General features: G+C 42.1%; 3 protein-coding genes across 3 annotated transcripts; 2 read left to right on the top strand and 1 right to left on the bottom strand.

Moving 5' to 3' along the window:
• Window positions 1–1,104: 1,104 nt before the first annotated feature.
• LOC104419647 lies at window positions 1,105–3,895 on the bottom strand. Its single transcript, XM_010031366.3, has 9 exons — window positions 3,721–3,895; window positions 3,456–3,600; window positions 3,263–3,353; window positions 2,825–3,019; window positions 2,498–2,736; window positions 2,237–2,368; window positions 1,806–1,873; window positions 1,663–1,724; window positions 1,105–1,464 (listed from the first exon to the last, which is right to left on the bottom strand). The coding sequence occupies exons 1-9, from the start codon at window positions 3,831–3,833 to the stop codon at window positions 1,331–1,333; spliced, it is 1,179 nt and encodes a 392-aa protein (XP_010029668.2). The 5' UTR covers window positions 3,834–3,895; the 3' UTR covers window positions 1,105–1,330.
• A 48-nt stretch (window positions 3,896–3,943) lies between these two features.
• On the top strand, window positions 3,944–10,311 carry LOC104419648 (MLO-like protein 4). Its single transcript, XM_010031367.3, has 15 exons — window positions 3,944–4,373; window positions 4,525–4,582; window positions 4,688–4,911; window positions 5,275–5,391; window positions 5,519–5,573; window positions 5,673–5,767; window positions 5,926–6,000; window positions 6,271–6,356; window positions 7,108–7,157; window positions 7,535–7,575; window positions 7,682–7,852; window positions 7,947–7,982; window positions 8,274–8,341; window positions 8,474–8,534; window positions 9,636–10,311. Exons 1-15 carry the CDS (start codon window positions 4,254–4,256, stop codon window positions 9,990–9,992), a joined length of 1,614 nt encoding a protein of 537 aa, XP_010029669.2. The 5' UTR covers window positions 3,944–4,253; the 3' UTR covers window positions 9,993–10,311.
• A 1,798-nt stretch (window positions 10,312–12,109) lies between these two features.
• On the top strand, window positions 12,110–15,231 carry LOC104420788 (protein EARLY-RESPONSIVE TO DEHYDRATION 7, chloroplastic-like). The gene is given in 5 exon segments (XM_018862489.2): window positions 12,110–12,458; window positions 12,460–13,382; window positions 13,635–13,801; window positions 14,108–14,192; window positions 14,707–15,231. Coding segments are annotated over 5 exon segments (1,476 nt in total). The 5' UTR covers window positions 12,110–12,353; the 3' UTR covers window positions 14,903–15,231.
• Window positions 15,232–18,896: the final 3,665 nt, after the last annotated feature.

Genomic DNA, 18,896 nt, shown 5'->3' with positions numbered 1-18,896 from the left:
TTTTTTTTTTTCCTTCTTTCTCTTTGTGGTAGGCCACCGGCAGCTAGCGATCAACTGGGCGAGCTCGCGGAGCCTTGTCAATGGCTGGACGAGCTTGGCCTTGCTAGATTTGCGCGAGGTCGACCTCGCCTGGCCCAGGGGAGGCCGAGCCTCACGCAGCCACGACGAGGCTTGGCATCTACGAGAGCCGACGACGCTCCGATGAGGTCGCCAGTCGCCGGCATTGGTCATGGCTAAGGCCAGTAACCAAAAAAAGGAAAAAGAAGAAGAAAAATAAAAAAGATGAGAGAGAAAAATTATTTCTTGAAATTGTTCTTGGAACAAGAAATAACTTTTTTTTTACTTCTTGTTTATATTCTAAATCTATTCCCGAAAACAAAAACAAAAAAAACAAAAATTATTCCTCGAAACAAAAGAACACCAGAGAACAGAAACAAAAATAAACAAACAGGGCTTTACCTTCCGTTAGCTTCGTTTAAATTTTACCATTAAATTACTAAGTTAGATAAGATGTTGCTATTGACATAAAATAATTTGGAATTCTACCCTTCGTTTATCACGAGTATAATGACTTGTGATTTTTCGTGCTATTAATTCAATTTAAGAAAATTAACAGGAAGAAAATTTATCACATATATTTGTCATAAATATATCAGTTTGAAAGAAAAAACTTGAATTAAAAATTTTCTTCCGAAGTTTCCATTCCACCCCATTTCATGTATTTAAGGTTGCCAAAGTCCCATCAAGATGCTAGCAGCCAAAAGATTTCTCCATACGAGATGAAGATATACCGCACACTAAGGTAACGCCGTCTAAAAAATTTCAAAGATTTACTCAAGACCTGAATTGAATTCACGACCTTATAAAAGAATCACGATCTCTTTATCACTAAACCAACCATCTTAATAACATCTTAGATGTTAATTGAGCTTAAGTGTATTATTGAATTGGATTCTTATTAATGCATGGCAGTCAGAAAAGAGAAAATGTCCCCAAGGCAATCACCCAATACTGGACCCTGACCCAACTCTAGCTCTTCCACCCCAGAAAGGCACATGGTCGATCTCACCAGGCGAAGTTAAAACGAAAGCACCCTATGGGAAGTAGTGCAACTGACTATTTAAGTTCAAGTTTCAAAGATCGTTTTATCAAGCATAGAAAAACTCACACCAATTTGCATCATCCCTGAAAAGAAAGACAAAATTTCTGTGCTCTAAGCTCATGGAAACTTCAAATTACTAAGTACAACAATCTACCGATCCATCACCACTGCAGTGTTGAGCACTAAGGTCCAGGAATCATAAATAAACTTAGTCTAATTCCCTCCTAGTCACAAGCCAACTTTTGTAAACTTCGCCACAAAGAGTCCACTAGTTTGAGAAGTTGAAGGATCAAAGCGCAAAGTCTTGGGTATCCTACCACTCTTGCAGGGCCAACTTGCCGCAGCATCAATCTCCTGCAGCACTGCCAATGGAAGAAGAGCTAAATTGTTGAAAGAATAAAGGCTTTGTTGAAAGAATAAAGGCTTTCCTTCCAGTTTAATATCATTACTTGAAAGCACTTATCACAAAAAGACCACATGTCATCAATAGTCTTCGATTATTTCCCCTTTAACTTTTGACTTCCCCATTAACTTTTCACTTCGGTGCAGAAGGGACTCACCAGCAGATGCGTTTTCCTTGAGGAATTGTTCTACCACATCTTCATTTTGAGCAACTGTCAAACTGATAATAACAAAAACAATTAAGAAATTGGACCAAGGCTGCGTTTTCACTAGAGGAAAAAGATTTGCAAATGTGAAAAACCTGCAAGTGCTGTAGACGAGTGTCCCACCAACTTTCAGCAACCTGAAGCCATTGATTAAGAGCTTTAACTGCAAAAGAAGGATCGTGTGCCGATGACGGATCACAACACTTTATAATTGCTTGTAAAATACCAACAAAGCCCAATTCCACAATTGGAACTTACAGAACTCCATAACGACGCATAAAACAACAGCAAGCAAAGAGCACCAGAACTAGTTTTTTCAAGAAGTTACTCTTTCACTCTATCGTATCCTCAGGCATACCATCAGAAGAAAATTCCAAAGATGTTAGTGCTGTTTTGTATCCTATAACTGAAATATGCAATTTTTCTAATCTTTCCTAAAAGAAATATAAATTTTAAGGTGTGAAAAGACCGAAAAGAAGGAGACACCCAGCCTTGTACCAAACCTAGCAAGAGATTATCAAATTACCTGCAGCAATGTCAGGTTATCGGTTCTCTCCGCATTCAGTACACGTTGTTGAAGAGTTTCCCATCCCCACTGCTCAAACTTCTGAATGTGTCTTATCGAACCATCATGAGTGCATTCTGCATCAACAAGAACCTAAAACCAAGTTGAACCAATTAGTTGCATTAACTAACATTTCATTATAGAGATCAAGCAAAAATAAGGAAAGGAAGATGGAATTAGCAGGTTCAAAGAGGAAACAAAGGATGTAGATACGCTTTGAACCTTGTCATAGCCGCAGTTCAGAAGCTCATTGTCAGACACAGTCCGATACAAGTCATCTTTGATAAGGCCAACAACTCCAGAATGCTTCCCGTAGAATATAATCTCAGGATATTGAAATCCCAGGCGAGACTTGGAAGTAGCACTTTGTCGGGCTTTTGCCGCTCTTTTCCTCTCTTTCCATGGCCTCCTAGAAGTCCATTCTTGGAACGTTTGAGCCTTTTCATTTGTCGTGGATTTGCCTGCATAACACTAGACAGGATAGAACATCAAATATGGAGTCCAACACAGTATGTACTACATGTTCAGGATGTCTTTCAGGTGGATTACATGATTTGTAGGAATGAACCCTAGCAGGAATGACAGAAAACGTTGTTCCGTCAGCAACAAACAATCGGCACCAGTCACCTATGGCATACTTCTGCAGCATTGTTCTACAAGCTGCCAAACGGTGTTCAGAAACATCAACACCAGTGACGGACCCTGAATCGCCAAGAGCATCCAGCATCATGCAAAGTTTAGCACCTGAAAATACAAGTTGAGTCATCGCATCAGCTACTCAATGGAACTAAGCCTGAAACCCAAAAGCATGAGCACGAGCCAGAGAAAGCTTCGAGCGCAAGCAAGCTGCCCATGCACGCAGAATCAGAATAATAATTTCTAACGATAAGTAAGACATTTTGACTCGCTTCTCATTCAAAACAAGGCATACAACTGCATTTATCGGGCATACAAATTGATGACGAGAATAGACGACAAAATTCTCACCGGGAGCAGCGCAAAGATCGAGCACGTGATCTCCCTCAGCGATGCTCAAGGCCAAAACAGCAGCTCCAGAGGCAGCATCAATCCCATAAAGCTACATCACCAGATCACACCTAAAACCATCAATCCCTAGAACCCAATCCCCCGATCAAATCATCACCAAAACCATAAGATTAAAACCTGCCAAGCTTCTTACTTTGCCTTCGCGGTACGCTTTTGTACCGGCGATCTGAACCCGCGGCGGAAGCGAATAGAAACCGGGCAACCAATCGACTGTCTCCGGCTCGCACGCGAGCTCGCCTTCGAGCTCTCGCAGGCACGACTCGCTTCCAGGTTTCACCCTGACTCCCAAAAAATCGAAGAACACACTCATAGCAACGCGCATCGCCCGCAACGGGAACAGCTACCGACGAAGCAAAACGGCAAAGATTCGAAGCGGCGACGGGCGGCCGATTACTTACCTCACGTAACGAGGGACGCGGTCGCCGGCGGCGTAGATCGAAGGGTCAAGGCCGTTCTCGCCAAGGAAGTCGAGGAATTCTCGCGGCAAGGGCGCAGCCGGAGCTCCGTCCATCGGGAATCGCGGCGGCGGCGGCGGCGGCGCGACCAGCTACGAGCGGACGACGCCGCCATCGAAGAGAGGGATTGAAGCTTTTGTATTCGTAAATGGGCCGGGCCGGGCCGGGCCTAGCCCGGCCCAGTGCATTGTACTGACCGTCTAACGCGGGTTGTGCAACGAACTCTCCTATTCTCTTGCTAAGTTATATCCCCATGAATACAAAACTGGTCTGATCATCTCATGTTCGAGATCTCGTTTTGTGATATTCAGACATAACCAACCAAAGCAATGCCACCATTCTTGATCTGCCATGATGCAATCACGATCCGTCTTTGCGCAGAGATTCAGTTTCAACTTTGTATTTATCAGTCTGTGTTCTTGAACTTTCAGTCCTTGAGGGTAATCTGTGTGTTTGAATAGAGCTTGATTATCAGCATGGAGGAATGGGGAGGTCCGTCACTCGCCGAAACGCCGACCTATGCGGTCGCAGTTGTGATCAGTGTCATGGTCGCGCTCGGTGCCTTCTTCCAAAATTCCTTGGAATGGTCTGCAAAGGTTGGCAATCATCACCACCTCCTTCTTCTGTCACCTTTGTTTTTCTTTTCCCTGACTTCTGATCATTTTTCCTGTACATTCAAGGACAGATGTGTCATTGTCCTGATTTTTACCCTTAATTTGATGTCAATGTCTATTTGCTTGTGCTCAGAGGTTGGAACAGAACAAGAGGAAAGCCCAGGTTGCTGCTCTAGAGAAGATCAAGGATGGTATAACCCATCAAAAAACTCACTACTTCCCTCATTTCTTTTCCTTTCCTTTTCATTTTTTTGGAGCAATGTGTGCTTCTTAAGAGGTTCTTGTGCGTGAAACAGAGCTTATGCTTTTCGGGTTTCTCTCGCTGCTGATGGGTCACTGGATCGTGTACTTCGCAAAGATTTGTGTCAAATCTTCGACCTTGAGCAGCCGGTTCCATCCTTGTGTGAGAAAAAACGTAATCATGGCGGTGGAGAATGTCGTCTTCCCGAGTTTGAAGAAGTTAAATGAATCGGGTTATAGCATCGAAGTGATCATAGGGAGGCAGAATCATTGTCCTAAGGTCACTCATGTCGCCACATCCCTTGGGTTATATAATTCATAATCCGTGCATAACCATGCTGTTTTGTTCGATATGTTTTTGCTCTCTGTATTTCTGATTCTTGAGAGCGATGGTACAGTTAGCGATGCCCTACTCGAAGCAAAATTGCATTTTAAATGTCAGTACTAAATAGTAAATACCATCTTATTTTGCCTTCTCGAGCCACTGCGAGCTGCAGGTGTCCCTAGTCTAAACATCATAGAACTATTTATAACTTAAAGAGGTGGTGACAGAGTTTCCCTCTTGTGATGTCTCATGATCTACTTGCTCTTCATGTCAATGTCTATGAGACCTTTTCAGAGAAAAATGTAAATTCTTCTTCAGGGACATGAGCCTTTCGTTTCATATGAAAGTCTCGAGCCGCTTCATCGCCTTCTGTTCGCTCTTGTCATTATTCATGTATCTTACAGCTTTGCAGCCATTGCCCTGGCAATTACTAAGGTAACCAACGTTGTCAAGAGGATAACTTCTTGTTGAATCCCATAGTTTTTCTCTGTTCTTTATCTAAGAGTTCTTCATTTCTACCTCTTTTTTTTTCTTTTTGGCCAAATCTATTTTCGCTGAAAAGATATACAGTTGGCGAACATGGGAGATCCACGCTAAGAGAATGACCATTAAGGAAGGTAAAGGTGCTCTGGTTTTCCCTCAGAAGTTGTCAATCTTCTGATATAATGTTTCAGCTAATGGTTACATGCTGAGGCATTTCTTCATGCATCGTCCAGGTTCTCCAAGCACGATGAGGATGATGAGAAAATCAACCTTCATTTTCCACCACAACTTGCATCCTTGGAGCAAGGACAGAGTTCTCGTTTGGCTGGTATCAAGATAAATAACCGACTTTTCACACGTTCAGTAGCACATATGGCCTGTGAATGTCTGGACAACTTTCATCCGTGATGGCTTTGCTCTGAATACTTTACTTGGACTTGCTGACATTTACCTCGAGAAATTTCAATAAGCCATCATACTTTGCAGCTTTGCTTCGGCCGCCAATTCTGGAGTTCTATTAACCGAGAGGACTACATGGCTTTACGGTTGGTCTTCATTACTGTAAGTGCTTTTATCAACAGAGGTAAAGTTCTCTTGCTAAGCTGACTAGACAGAGTGGTTGAGTGCTCTTTCTCTTCCTAGCCTTTGTTATTTTCTGATGGTTTGTCTGAATTTGTTTTGCACAAGTTTGGCTATCTTTTGGTAAAGCAAAAGAAAGCATTTTACCGTAGATCATGATAACCTTGAGGATATGCAATTGGGCATCTGCTTTTTTTTTTTTGGGAAGAAGAAGAAACTTGCATTTTGACACCAACTTTTCTTGAATTGTAGACACATAAACTTCCTCTATCTTACGATTTCCATAACTTTATGGTCCGGAGCATGGAGGAGGAATTCCGTGATATTGTTGGCATTAGGTAACCTATTTCTCTCTACTTGAGACAGGCTTGTCTTCAGTCAGTGTTAAACTCTTCGCTTGATTTATTAATTTGACCATCTGCTAGATTCTACTTTGTCTACGGCAGGCTACAAAACATACTTTCATATGCTCAAAATGCTCAACTTTGTTCTCTGATCATCAAGCTTAATGTGGTGTGTCAACAAAAAGTAATTTTTATTTTCCTTGATTACATTGATCCTTACACTGTTTGGACAAGAAAATCATGGTTCTTCAGATGCTATTCGAATATCACATGAAGAGATACCAGGATAAAATATTTAAGTCATCGAATTTTACTCAGCAAAGTTGCTCTATAGCTGCAGCAGTTTGCTGTTCTCAAAAATAACTCTAGACATTATCTACAAGTCTCAAATGAAAATAGATAGAACTCAATTGATTGTGTATAAGGAGTTTAACCAATTAGTAGAACACTGAGAACTGGAGCAGGAAAAAAAAAGTTCTCAGACATGTAATAATACACTTCTAGAGAAGCTTATGCGGAAAAATGTATCGAAACACAGATATGTGGCAGTTAAGGTAGGTACTTGAACTTTACTCTTTCAAGATGAATGTTATGGCGTAGTTTATTCAGGGATCAAGGCATTCCACAATTGTTTCTCTCTTCAGTGCAGCGTTACATCTTGCAGATTTCTTCATTTCTCAGCAATAGCTGCAGCGAGTCTTGTTGCTTGAGCTAATAGGAGCTGTCTTTTGAATTTTTAATGCAGTGTGCCCTTTTGGATATATGCGATATGCTGCATACTCTTAAATATTCATGGTAATGCTCTCCTGATCAGCTCGCATATCTTGGGAGGCTTTACAACGTTCGGAGCAATACAACGAATTTGGTCTCACTTTTCAGACTTCGACTTTGCTTTTTCTTTTATTCACCAAAACCTTTCTGTACCAACAAGTATGAAGTATTTATACAAGACATTTGTTTCTCTGTAAATAAGTCTTTGCTGAAGAGAATTTGGTGGCCTTTTCAATTTTTTCCTTTTTCAATGTTCATGGGCATAACCTAATTTCATGCAGTTCATTACTCTTGATAAAAGGATATCTATCCTATTAACGAGATAAGGCTCAGTCTAGTGTTGTTGTTGCTTCTTAAGCTTGAATCTGAAGTGTTATTTTTGTCTTGATGTACTTTTTCAGGAACCAACTTCTACTTCTGGTTTTCCTTCCTTCCAGCAGTTGTAATGTCCCAAACCTAACACAGTCTCCGCTTTAAATATACTAATCGACCGCATGGAACTTTTTTATGTCGCTAAATCCTTTTCATTTGTGCGTGTGGCACAACAGCTGATCCTTCTAGTTGGCACCAAGCTGCAGCGCGTGGTGGCAAAGTCAGTGGTCGAGATCAGGGACTCCTGCCCAGCCAGAGGACATCATCATCTTAATCTGAGGGATGAGCTCTTCTGGTTCGGCAAACCAAAGCTTCTCTTGTGGTTGGTGCATTTCATAACCTTTCAGGTGAACATCATCCAGAGAACTTATCTGTTACCTTAAAACTAAAGACTACTCTTAAATGGAAGCTCAAATCCCACTTGTCCTCTTTGACTGACAGAATGCATTCGAGATGGCGACTTTTATTTGGTCCCTGGTAAGAACCCAGCAAACTCTCAAGACTCCTATTTGTGAAAGAATTGCTGCTTGTTCTTTTATCGATCGGATGGGGCACACCTTTTTGACATCTCCAGAAGTCAGTATCATCTTCATTAGCTGTACAGAAATATAATGGGTGCTGTACAGCTTAGGCTTTTGAATTGAACTGTCCGGACCTCAATTTCGAGCTGGCATCAGAGCCGTATAGAGTTTGATTCCTTAAAACAGTTGGAGCGCTGCCGTCATGTGAGAACATATCGGCTCTAAGGGTTCCTTTAATATGTTTCAGTGGGAAATTCAGGGTGCTTCTTGTTTCATGGACGACACCAGATTCCTGGTGACCCGGTTAATATTCGGGTATATCCATCACTTCTACTTTAACTTTCTACGCTGCTCATCTTCAGAAACCGGCACATGATAGCATGATAGTTGTTTTTGGTGCTTGATTCAGACTCATCACATACACTCGTTCTTTGAAACTTGTTGCAGGATTGTTTCCCAGTTCTGGTGCAGCTTCGTTACTTTCCCCCTTTACGTTTTGGTCACTCAGGTTTGCTCTTCTCTAGCCATTGTCATCATTGGTTATTAAAAATTTGAATGGTTTTGATATGGATGATAGTTTGTAGTTTGATGACATGTGCAAGTGTATGTGTGTTCAGTCTAATTGATGTTAAGATGAACAAGGATAGGATTCGTTGAGGATTATAGACAGGGTTAATGGGACAAAAATATTTTATCTGGCATAACAAAATACTTTGGTGGAGATGTGGTTTAAGAGCTACGTGATACAGAGTTTATTTTCATGCTCCTCACACGCTCTTACAAGGATGATTCCCAGCCCTTTTATAGAGGGTCTCCACCACCATTTCAGCAACAATTGTCTTCTTCACCGCCATAGATAGAATGGACTTCTCTTTACAGCTCATTTCCAGCCATCAGCTCGCAGCCATTCTTTTATTATTCAGCCACCGCCTAGGACTCTTATAGCTGGCTTTACTTGCATCACACGTACAACCTTCAAGCTGGAGATTTTGCTGCATGCTCTCTAGGCTTAACTAGTTTGTTGTTCACAACTCTTCTTTCTTCATGATTAAGCAAGTATGTTTCCAGATTTTGTTTCTTTCTTCGCGATTAAGCAAGTAGTTTCCAGATTTTGTTGAAAATGGATCACAATTTCCAACAGCTTTCAAGTATGAGATAAGCTATTAACTAGGCTTCTCTGGGGTTTGTTGTTCACGACTTTCTTTCTTCATGATTAAGCAATAGTTTCCAGATTTTGTTGAAAATGGATCACAATTTCCAACAGCTCTCAAGTACACACAAGAAACTACTTCCACGATGATTTCATAGACTAAGCCGGACTTCACATGACCACTGCATAATCTTCGGATTGACCCGCATCACTACCCCATCAAGATCACTGCAGTTCCAAAATCAAATTAGCAGTTTTCACTACATGCTTTGCCACTTGCCAAATCTAGACTGTCCGGCTTGAATCAAAGGGAGAACTGGACTCCTTGTAGGGAAGTGCAATCCAAAAATTTAAGCTAATGGATGGTGGGAGATCATGTATATATAAAAAGCATATAAACCCAAGATCAAGTGACCATATTCCAACATCTGAAAATTCTGCAATTCCATGTTGCTGCAGATGGGCTCGAGTTCCAAGCAGGCCCTGATCTCTGAGAACACTAGGAGATCGCTCAGCATGTGGAAGCAGCGGGCCAGGAGGAGTTGCACATCGTCCAGCCAGTCACTTCTCCACGAGACCTCGGCCACGTCGACGGACTGCTCGCTGGCCAAGCGGGCCAGGAGCTCCAGTTTCTCAGGGTGCAGCATGGAAGGAGGCGGTTCTTCGGGGACCAACCTCCCGTGCCATGAGGCTGCTCTATCCGCCGGAGGGAGTCACAATACCCTGGAAGAGCTTATGTCGGGAGATGTGTACCATTGCATTCCAAGTTCCGACGAGTACAGCGGTCACGACGAGTCGGACTGCGAACGAACCTGAAAGCTTCATTCCGGGGGAAGTCAATTTCAGAAGTTCTTGCTCATCTATCCCTTCGTCGACATTAGAGAAAATCAAACTAGTTTTGTGATATCATTTACTTCCAAACCCAATCCATCTTGTACGAACCTTTTCACCATTGACGAGCGGCGAAGGGACAGGAATGAACTGAATCTCACATCGCTAGAGATGGTGAGATAATATCCTATTTAAGGAGTAGGACCAATCTCAACTATCAACAATGTCCTCGTAACAATGTCCTCGTTGTGGTGGCTTCCGCTGCACAAACAATACGGCCTCAGGCCGCAGGATTTCTCTTGAAGATTTGCGAAGAAGACTGGAAGATGATGGCCCCATGATTGTTGGGGCATGCTACTCCTCAAAAAAAGGAGAAGGATTCAGTGAATTATTTTGTACAATGACAGACTCACAAATTTAAGGATGGTACAAGTGAACGAGGAAAGCAAAATCGATTAATCTTTGGAAGAAAAGAAAGTAAAATAAATAAAGAATCAAAAGAAAAGGAGGAAGATTCAATTGATTCTTTTGCATAAATAACAGACTCACAAATTTAAGGAAGGTGCCAGTGAAGGTTCACAACAAAAGTAAAATCGATGAATCTTTGTAAGAAAAGAAATAAAGTAAAGTAAAATAAATAATCAAAAAAATGAGGAGGATCCAGTGAATTTTTTTGCATAAATGACAAACTCACAAATTTAAGGAAGGTGTGAGTGAACGAGGAAAGTAAAATCAATGAATCTTTACGGGAAAAGAAAGAAAGTAAAATAATTAAAGAATAAAAAAAAGGAGGAGGAATCGGTGGATTCTTTTGCATAAATGACGGATTCACAAATTTAAGGAAGGTGCGAGTGAACGATGAAAGTAAAATCAATAAAAGGTGCGAGTGAAGGACGAAAGTAAAATCGATAAATCTTTGCAAGAAAAGAAAGAAAATACAATAAATAAAGAATCGAAGAGAGGAGGAGGATTCGGTGGATTCTATGCATAAATGACAGACTCAAAAATTCGAGGAAAGTGTGTGACCGAGAAAAGTAAAATAGATAAATATTTGCTGGAAAATAAAGAAAGTACAATAAATAAAGAATTGAAAAAAGGAGGAGGCTTCGATGGATTCTTTTGCATAAATGATGAATTCAAAAATTAAAGAAAAGTGCAAGTGAATGAGAAAAGTTTAATCAATGAATCTTTGTAGGAAAAGAAAGAAAGTGAAATAAATAAAGAATTGAAAAAAAGAGGAGGATTTAGTTTTTTTTTTTTTTTTTTTTTGCATAAACTACAGCTCATAAATTTATGGAAAGTGCAAGTGAACAAGAAAAGTAAAATCAAAGAATCTTCATAACAAAAGAAAGAAAGTAAAATAAACAAAAAGCAAGAGACTAAAGAAGTAAGTTCGATGAATCGATGTAGCAGTACGAAAGCTTCATCATTCGCAATAAGTTAGATGAATCAGTAAAGCAATTGGAAAGCTTCATTATCTGGAGTAACATCTGGAATAGGTGGGGCACGAGAGTTTACCAGAATTTAAGTTTGCATATTACTTCTTTAAAAATATATATATATATATATATATATAAATTAGTCTGATATGGAGACTGGATGGATGATCTCCTGTTCAATTTTGTAAAATTGGGAATTGGACTAAAGCCTCTTAAAATTGCCGACGATTCTAATTCAGACAGTTCTGTATGCTACGTCGGTACGTCCTATATTCATCACCCCGTCATGTCAGAAAAGGATGCGCCCCCATCTCCTTTATCTCGAATGACGCCTTCCTCCTCTCATCTTTTCCATTATCCGTAACGAAGCATCTTCGCCAAAAACAAAAAAAAACAAAAAAACAAACGGAAGAAATTACAGAAACGGAAAATTACAAAGGTCAAGGTCAAGGGTCAAGGGCCTATTGATAGAATATTGGATTCTTTTGGCTGTTCTGGGAGCGCCACGTGGGGGCGGGCCGCACTTCATCCACTGATCAGCCGCCACGTCTCCAACCTGGGGGGCCCCACTCTGCAGATCTTTTTCTCAATTAATCCAATTGAATTGATTATCCATAAAAGAAATTCACCGGTAAAAGCGCGGGAATCTCCCGAGGACGAGACGGTTGATCGTACGTAACCACCGCCCCCACCCCCTGTCTCCTCTCTCCCTCTCTCTCGTACGCGGTCCGCCCACGTTCTCCGACGCTGTCTCCCCACCATCTCCATCTCCATCTCCATCTCCATCTTCATCTTCATCTTCATCCTCTTCCGCCATCTCTCTCTCTCTCTCTCTACTTTTCCTTCACTGCAAAGTCTCTCTCCCTCTCTCTACTTTTTCCGATCGATCCGTCCAATCGCCGCCGCCATGTCGTCCCGCGCCTCCAAGCCCTCGCTCTATCCGGACGTCCCCCGATCCAACCCGGACTCCTCCTCCCCCTTCGTCTCCAACCCTAACAACCCCCGACCCGCCTGCCCCCTCCTCCAACCTCTACCCTTCCCTCGACATGAAGGACCTCCACGAGAACCTCTTCCCCGACCCTAACTACGGCTACGACCCCTCCTCCCACCGCGGCGGCCCCGGCCTCGACGCCGACGCCGCCGCCGCCGCCGCCGCCGCCGCGGCGGAAGACGCCCTGCGGTCCCCGTCCGCGCCCCCCGACTCCTCCGAGGAGGTCCTCCTCCGCGTCCCCGGCGCCATCCTCCACCTCATCGACAAGGAGTACAGCGTCGAGCTCGGGTGCGGGGACTTCTCCCTGATCGCCCTCCGCCAGGGGGAGAACGCCGTCGCCGTGCTCGCGCGCGTCGCGGACGAGGCCCAGTGGCCCCTCACCAAGGACGGGGCCGCGGTGAAGGTCGACGACTCGCATTACTTCTTCTCGCTCCGCGCCCTGGAGAAGGCGAAGTCCGGGTCCGACTCGAGCGACGACGAGGGGAAGAAGGGAGGCGGGGCGTCGGATGATCCGTTGAATTACGGCTTGACCTTCGCGTCCAAGGGGCAGGAGGGGGTGTTCAGGGAGTTGGACGCGATCTTGGAGAAGTACAGTGCGTTCTCGATACAGAAAGTGTCTCGAAAGGCGCAAAAAGGAGAGGCCTTGGATGCTACCGTGGCGAAGGAGACTTCGCCGGCGGATTTGCAATCGGACGGGAAGAAGAAGGAGATCATGGAGGATAAGTGTAGGGCATATTGGACGACGTTGGCGCCGAACGTTGAGGATTACAGTGGGACCACAGCGAAGTTAATTGCAGCAGGGTCAGGACAGCTGATTAAGGGTATTTTGTGGTGCGGAGATGTGACTGTGGATAGATTGAATTGGGGGAATGAGGTAATGAAAAAGAGGATGACTCCTGCAGAGAAGGCAGAGATCGATAAAAAAACACTGAAGAGATTAAAAAGGTATTAAATTGCGTTGGCGCTTGAGCAATCATACTTGTGTTTTTGGCTGCATTCTAGATTTGTACATTAAATCTCATTGTCTATTGCTCTTATTGGTGGATTGTAAGTTGGGACCACTTCAATACATACTTACATGTTAGATATTAATGCGGCCATTTTGATTTTCATTTAGAAACAAGTTCATGGAATAGTACTTGCCTTGATGAATACCAATTGATTATTTGTAGTAACGTGGCCTCATTTTCCTTTTAGGGCAAAGAAGATGACAAGGATGACTGAGAAAGTAGCAACAGGTGTTCTATCTGGGGTTGTTAGAGTCTCCGGTTTCGTCACAAGTTCAGTTGTAAATTCTTCAGTGGGCAAGAAATTTTTTGGTCTACTACCAGGGGAAATGGTCCTGGCTTCACTTGACGGATTTAGTAAGTGAATATGTTCGAACTGCTAATGTGATTTAAGCAGATACTCTGCTAGCACCTATTCCTGTCTGTTAGTTCTTTCAGTTTTCTTCACCTTTTTTAGCCCGTCTTTTCTATTTTTCACTATTCACTCTGACAACTAATCGCCTAATCAGTCTCATTGAAGATCCTGTGATAAGGGTTGAATCCATTTGCTGACGTTACAAAATGCTTCAAGCCTTCAAAAGCATTATATTCTTACATACATATTGCTAATTCTCTTTGTTACTAATCTTGAATATTAACATTTTCGATTTTGCTTTGATGCAGACAAGGTGTGTGATGCGGTCGAAGTGGCTGGAAGGAATGTCATGGCTACGTCCTCTACTGTGACAACTGGACTTGTATCCCATAGGTACACTGTAGTTAAATAATTTCTTTTGAAGAATGGTTACTTTGAATATCAAGGGATAGGATTCATAAGCACATAGTTCAGCTATAGAAAGCCAAGTAAGCCACTAGTCAAGGGACAAGTTGTGGAATGCAGTGTAGGTTATGATGACTTTTGTGGTTTACCAGTGTTTTCTAACCTCATTATGGATGGTATACATCATGGTCAATATATCAGAAATTTCGAACCCACTATGTTGTATCTCCATTTGCCCATCATGGAAATTTTGATGAAGTAAAATCCCATGACAGGGGAAATATATTGTAAAGTAAAAAGGATAAGTAGTTTCTTGTTACCATGTTTCTTCTGTGGGGTAAAATAATGTCTTGTGACATTTTTTTTGGGGTAAGTGCATCTCATCAATATAAACAACAACACTATGAAGATTAAATTTGCTACAAGCCCAATCACTCTGTAATTATGTTGCTTTGTTTTAGTAAATTTTGTATGTTAATTTTGTGAGTTGTCCACATTGCAGGTATGGAGAAGAAGCTGGCAAAGCAACACATGAAGGGCTTCATGCGGCAGGGCATGCCATGGGGACAGCATGGGCTGTTTTTAAGATCAGAAAGGCATTTAACCCTAAGAGCGTTATTAAACCTTCTACTATTGCCAAGTCTGCTGCTAAAGCTGCTGCTGCTGAGGCGAAAGCTAAAAGCAAGAAATCGAAGTGATTCCTTTATGGAGAGTTTGAATTGGTGATAGGTTAGCAGGGTTTGCATTGCCTTTTTCGTTGCTGAAATCAAAATTGAGATTCAAGCAAATTGTCATATACCTGTGTTTTGTTAGTAGGTAGTGCATGAATGGTTTTGTAGCTAACTTCTGTTTTTTCCTTACCAATTCTATTGGTTGTAAGTTGATATAGGAACCGTGGAGGAATTCCCAGATTTGATGTGTTTTAGGGATAATATCATAAATTTCTTGATGTCAGTTGGGTTCTCTTATCTGGGATGTTGACATTAATTTATGTTCATGAAATGACTTTCAGGCATTTGATGGTTTTGATCTCTCGAACACAGACACTGTGTAGAGTGTGGATTTAGATAAAGCGCTTCCATTGTGCCGACTATAATGTTCAAAAAGAAATAGAGAGCTATAAGTTAAAGCATATTCCTCCAACTAGTTTTAAGCAAGGAAACTTGTTTTGAACAATTCGATGGGTGAAAAGCTTCCGAAGCTTTAATACTGCAGGGTTTTGAATCCTTATACCTGTTGGTTGGTCGAAGGAGAGGCTTTCGCAATTTTGTGCTCAATTTTCTTTTCTCAGTCCATGTGCCCCACTTCACAGCCATCTTAACTTTTACATTCTGAAGATGAGCAAACATCTGCTGAGTATTGTTTCTATTTTGTATATGCCTCATCTGCTTTTATCATGACCAACATATTAGCTGGAGAGATGGACAGCATACATCAGGGAATTAAGGTCACTCATGCAAAAGCACATTGCTAATGTTGTCGTCTCTGTACATTATATATCAATGCATGGGAGGATGTGGACCATGGACAGTTGACTGGTCAATTTTGCTTGTGTTGTATTGGAAATGCTTTAGAAACAGGTGACCGATTAGAGCGCCGGGTATCGACCTGAGCAGATATTCCCGAGCTGGTTTTTATCTGAAACCAGGCTAGAGAGTTGAGTTCCATTCCTCATTAGTTCCAATGGTAACTTGTGTAGCCCCCATGGTTATGTTTCAGTGTATGGAAGTTTTTGGTTTGCTCAGCCATGGCTGAACTGTCACTGGGAGAAACAAAAACGACAGTGGGGAACACGATCAACCCACATTGCATGGAGAACACGATCATCGTTTTCTGCAATTGTATCTAGCTACAGGCATAAAGGAAGTTTCAAGAACTGATGTTTCTACTGCACGACCCATCACTGGTCGGCCGACATCACTCTCTCGGCCAGCAATCTTCACATCTAAGAATGATTTTGCCCTTCTTGAGCTTGACTTCCATGGCCATCAAGACCACCCACTTGGGGGACAATGCTTAACGTGTCTTCTACTCCAGCTTGACTTCCATCGCCATGAATGGAGCTTCCACTCTCTCGCAAACACACACCATCCGCCCCACCAATGGGAAGCCGCGACCAATCGCATGAAGGGTTTGCATGTGTAAGGTGACTGAGTGGGAGTGGAGTGTCGACTGCTATGGAATGCCTCTATCCTGAAAGAAAGGCCATTGCGTTGCTCCACTTTGAGGAGGTGTGCGTGTGCGCCTGCGCACAAAGTCAAGGCCAGCGATGTGGAATCTCGTGGCTCACCTTACTTCTCTTTAAACAATGTAATGAAAATAGGATTCGACTCTTATCTAGATTTCATTTCAACTCTCCGATCATTACATGAATCGAACCAAAACCAGAGTCAACTAGAATGGATAATGATTTCAGCTCGAATCGTTTCCGTCCATTTCGGAAAATTTAAAAAACGTGGTGATGGTTACTCGTTCCCAGAGACCTTCGGTTTATTATTCGACACGCTTCGTAATTGATGCTCCAACCACCAACATCGTACGGTACGGAAAATTGTGTGATGTGGGTCTGCCTTGTTCCTTCAATTTGCTCCACTGGCTCTCATTCTCCGTGGCCCCAGAAATTTCCTTCTTTTATCTCCTCTGAGTTTGGGAGCCTTTGCCACAGCGAATCAAATCTTGCTTTTGAGTTGATTTTGTTCAGCACAGCATCTCTAGTCGATCTGATTTGTCTGATCATGATAAGGAAGAGCTGAGGCCGGAAGATATCTTAGAGGGAGTCTTGTTCTTGAATTTGGTAGATTTGACTCAAAGCGAACTGTTTGGGGGTTCTTGCAATCTGATCATATCAAGACAAAAGTCTAGTTGCGAGAATGAAACCAAAAGCACCATGTGAAGGAATCTCTCTCTAATTTACATGATCTCGTGACAAGTCATTACAAAAAGATCCAAAAGTTCTGATTTTGAGTCCCCCCATACATTGAATGTATGCCCATCGGTAAAGGTAACTGCTGTCCATGTACCCTTCAAAATACGATGACCTTTTGCCATCGGATTGACACAAGAGTCATGCCAGTCGCTCTATAAGATGCAAGTGGAGATTAGTTGAGTTGAAAAATCGAATACTAGCTTTATAATATTGAAATTCCTATCGCTAGCAGCCTGTTCTTGTTATCACTATGTCCTATGTTGGAACGCTTATCGTTACGGAGACATGTGCATTCTCTTTTAGCTTGCTTACAATCATTTGTAGCTACTGTCTTAAGAAGCGTTCGGCTCATGTTTCATGTAGTCTATCAAGATTCAATCATAAGAAAGTTGTTCTTCAGGAACGTCTTATTTACCCACCAACCAAATACTAATTACAGCTCGCCACATCGCTTTTGAAAGCGAATCATACAGCGAGTTCATCTTCATATACCGAACCAGAAGTACATTGCACCTAAATGGATGCTCTGGATGCTCTTCCTTACTGGGTTTCCACCATTCACTAAAGCCATTGAGAGAGAGCACTAGGGTTTCTACAGCAAACGTGCTTCAAAGGCACAAGTAAGACAAACTAAAGTTCCAAGTGTCTTTTCGACAGATACGGTGATGATTGTTAATTCAAGCAATGAGATGAATCACAAATTGGGCCTTGGTTCTGTGGTTTGTGATGTGGAGTCACAAAGCTTGCATCCTAGAGGGTAAACTGTGCCAAGTGATGGCGTATTAAAGTACAGAAGGGCCAAAGGCTCTCCGAGAGACCCTTAATCAATATTATCAAGCCGCCCTGAGCATTAGTCTTCAGACATTTGGATAGCTATGAACCTAACCACCCACTCACGATCTTTATAAGCCTTCTTTTCATGATTTTTTACTATTTCTCCTGGGTTCTCGTCCTGAACTTAGATGCTCTCTTCAGTGAGTAAATGTAATATATTCAAAAGATTTTTTTTTTATATTAATTTCCAATCATTTTCGCCTTTCACTTTCTAGTACTACGACCAACCCAAGTTGCATCATACCCACATGATAGATTAATCCTTAATGAATTTCACCATCCTTCTGCATGCACTTGATCTTAAAGTTTGTGTTTTTCTCAATTAACAAGAGTGATTAGCAGGTTGGCAAGAATTCAAGTGGCTGAGGACAGGTGTAGCTGTTTATTAACACTCCATATGGGCCATATCTAGTCACTGGATGAAAAGAACAGTCGTGTCCTCACTGGAAAGTCTTTTCCAGTGACATTGAATTCAAGCAAAATTTAAAAAGAGACATTGATTTTATTCTACTTGCCAATTGCCATCTATTGCGAAAGCATGATACCTGAGACACGTAACGATAAAGCATGCCCTTGAAAATTCATCATCTGACGGAGAATGCCTGTGACTGTTTTTTTTTTGTTTTGGGACCACAATGAGTCCTGAGTGTGCAGTGTAAAAGGTTTTCATCAATGGTGAAAAACTAGTTGAACTTCTTCAAAAGAATGGTCCAGTTAGATCTCTGACATTTCTCTCTTGTCATTGCTCGATGGGATTAAGTTGACACTCCACATTCCATGCACATGGTCCGGCTTACACATAATGAGGCATGACGATATGTATTTTTTATATCTAGCGTATGCACGTCTCTTGCCAGTTTAAACTTTTTCGGAAAATCTCCGTTCAACCGTCAAGTCAACAACGCAAAAATGCAGTTTCGGTTTCTTTAACA

The sequence above is a fragment of the Eucalyptus grandis genome, chromosome 9 (assembly GCF_016545825.1).
Source record: "Eucalyptus grandis isolate ANBG69807.140 chromosome 9, ASM1654582v1, whole genome shotgun sequence".
NCBI classification, from domain to species: Eukaryota; Viridiplantae; Streptophyta; class Magnoliopsida; order Myrtales; family Myrtaceae; genus Eucalyptus; species Eucalyptus grandis.
The sequence above is the reverse complement of the archived record's forward strand: the minus strand, read 5'-3'. Positions and strand labels throughout refer to the sequence as shown.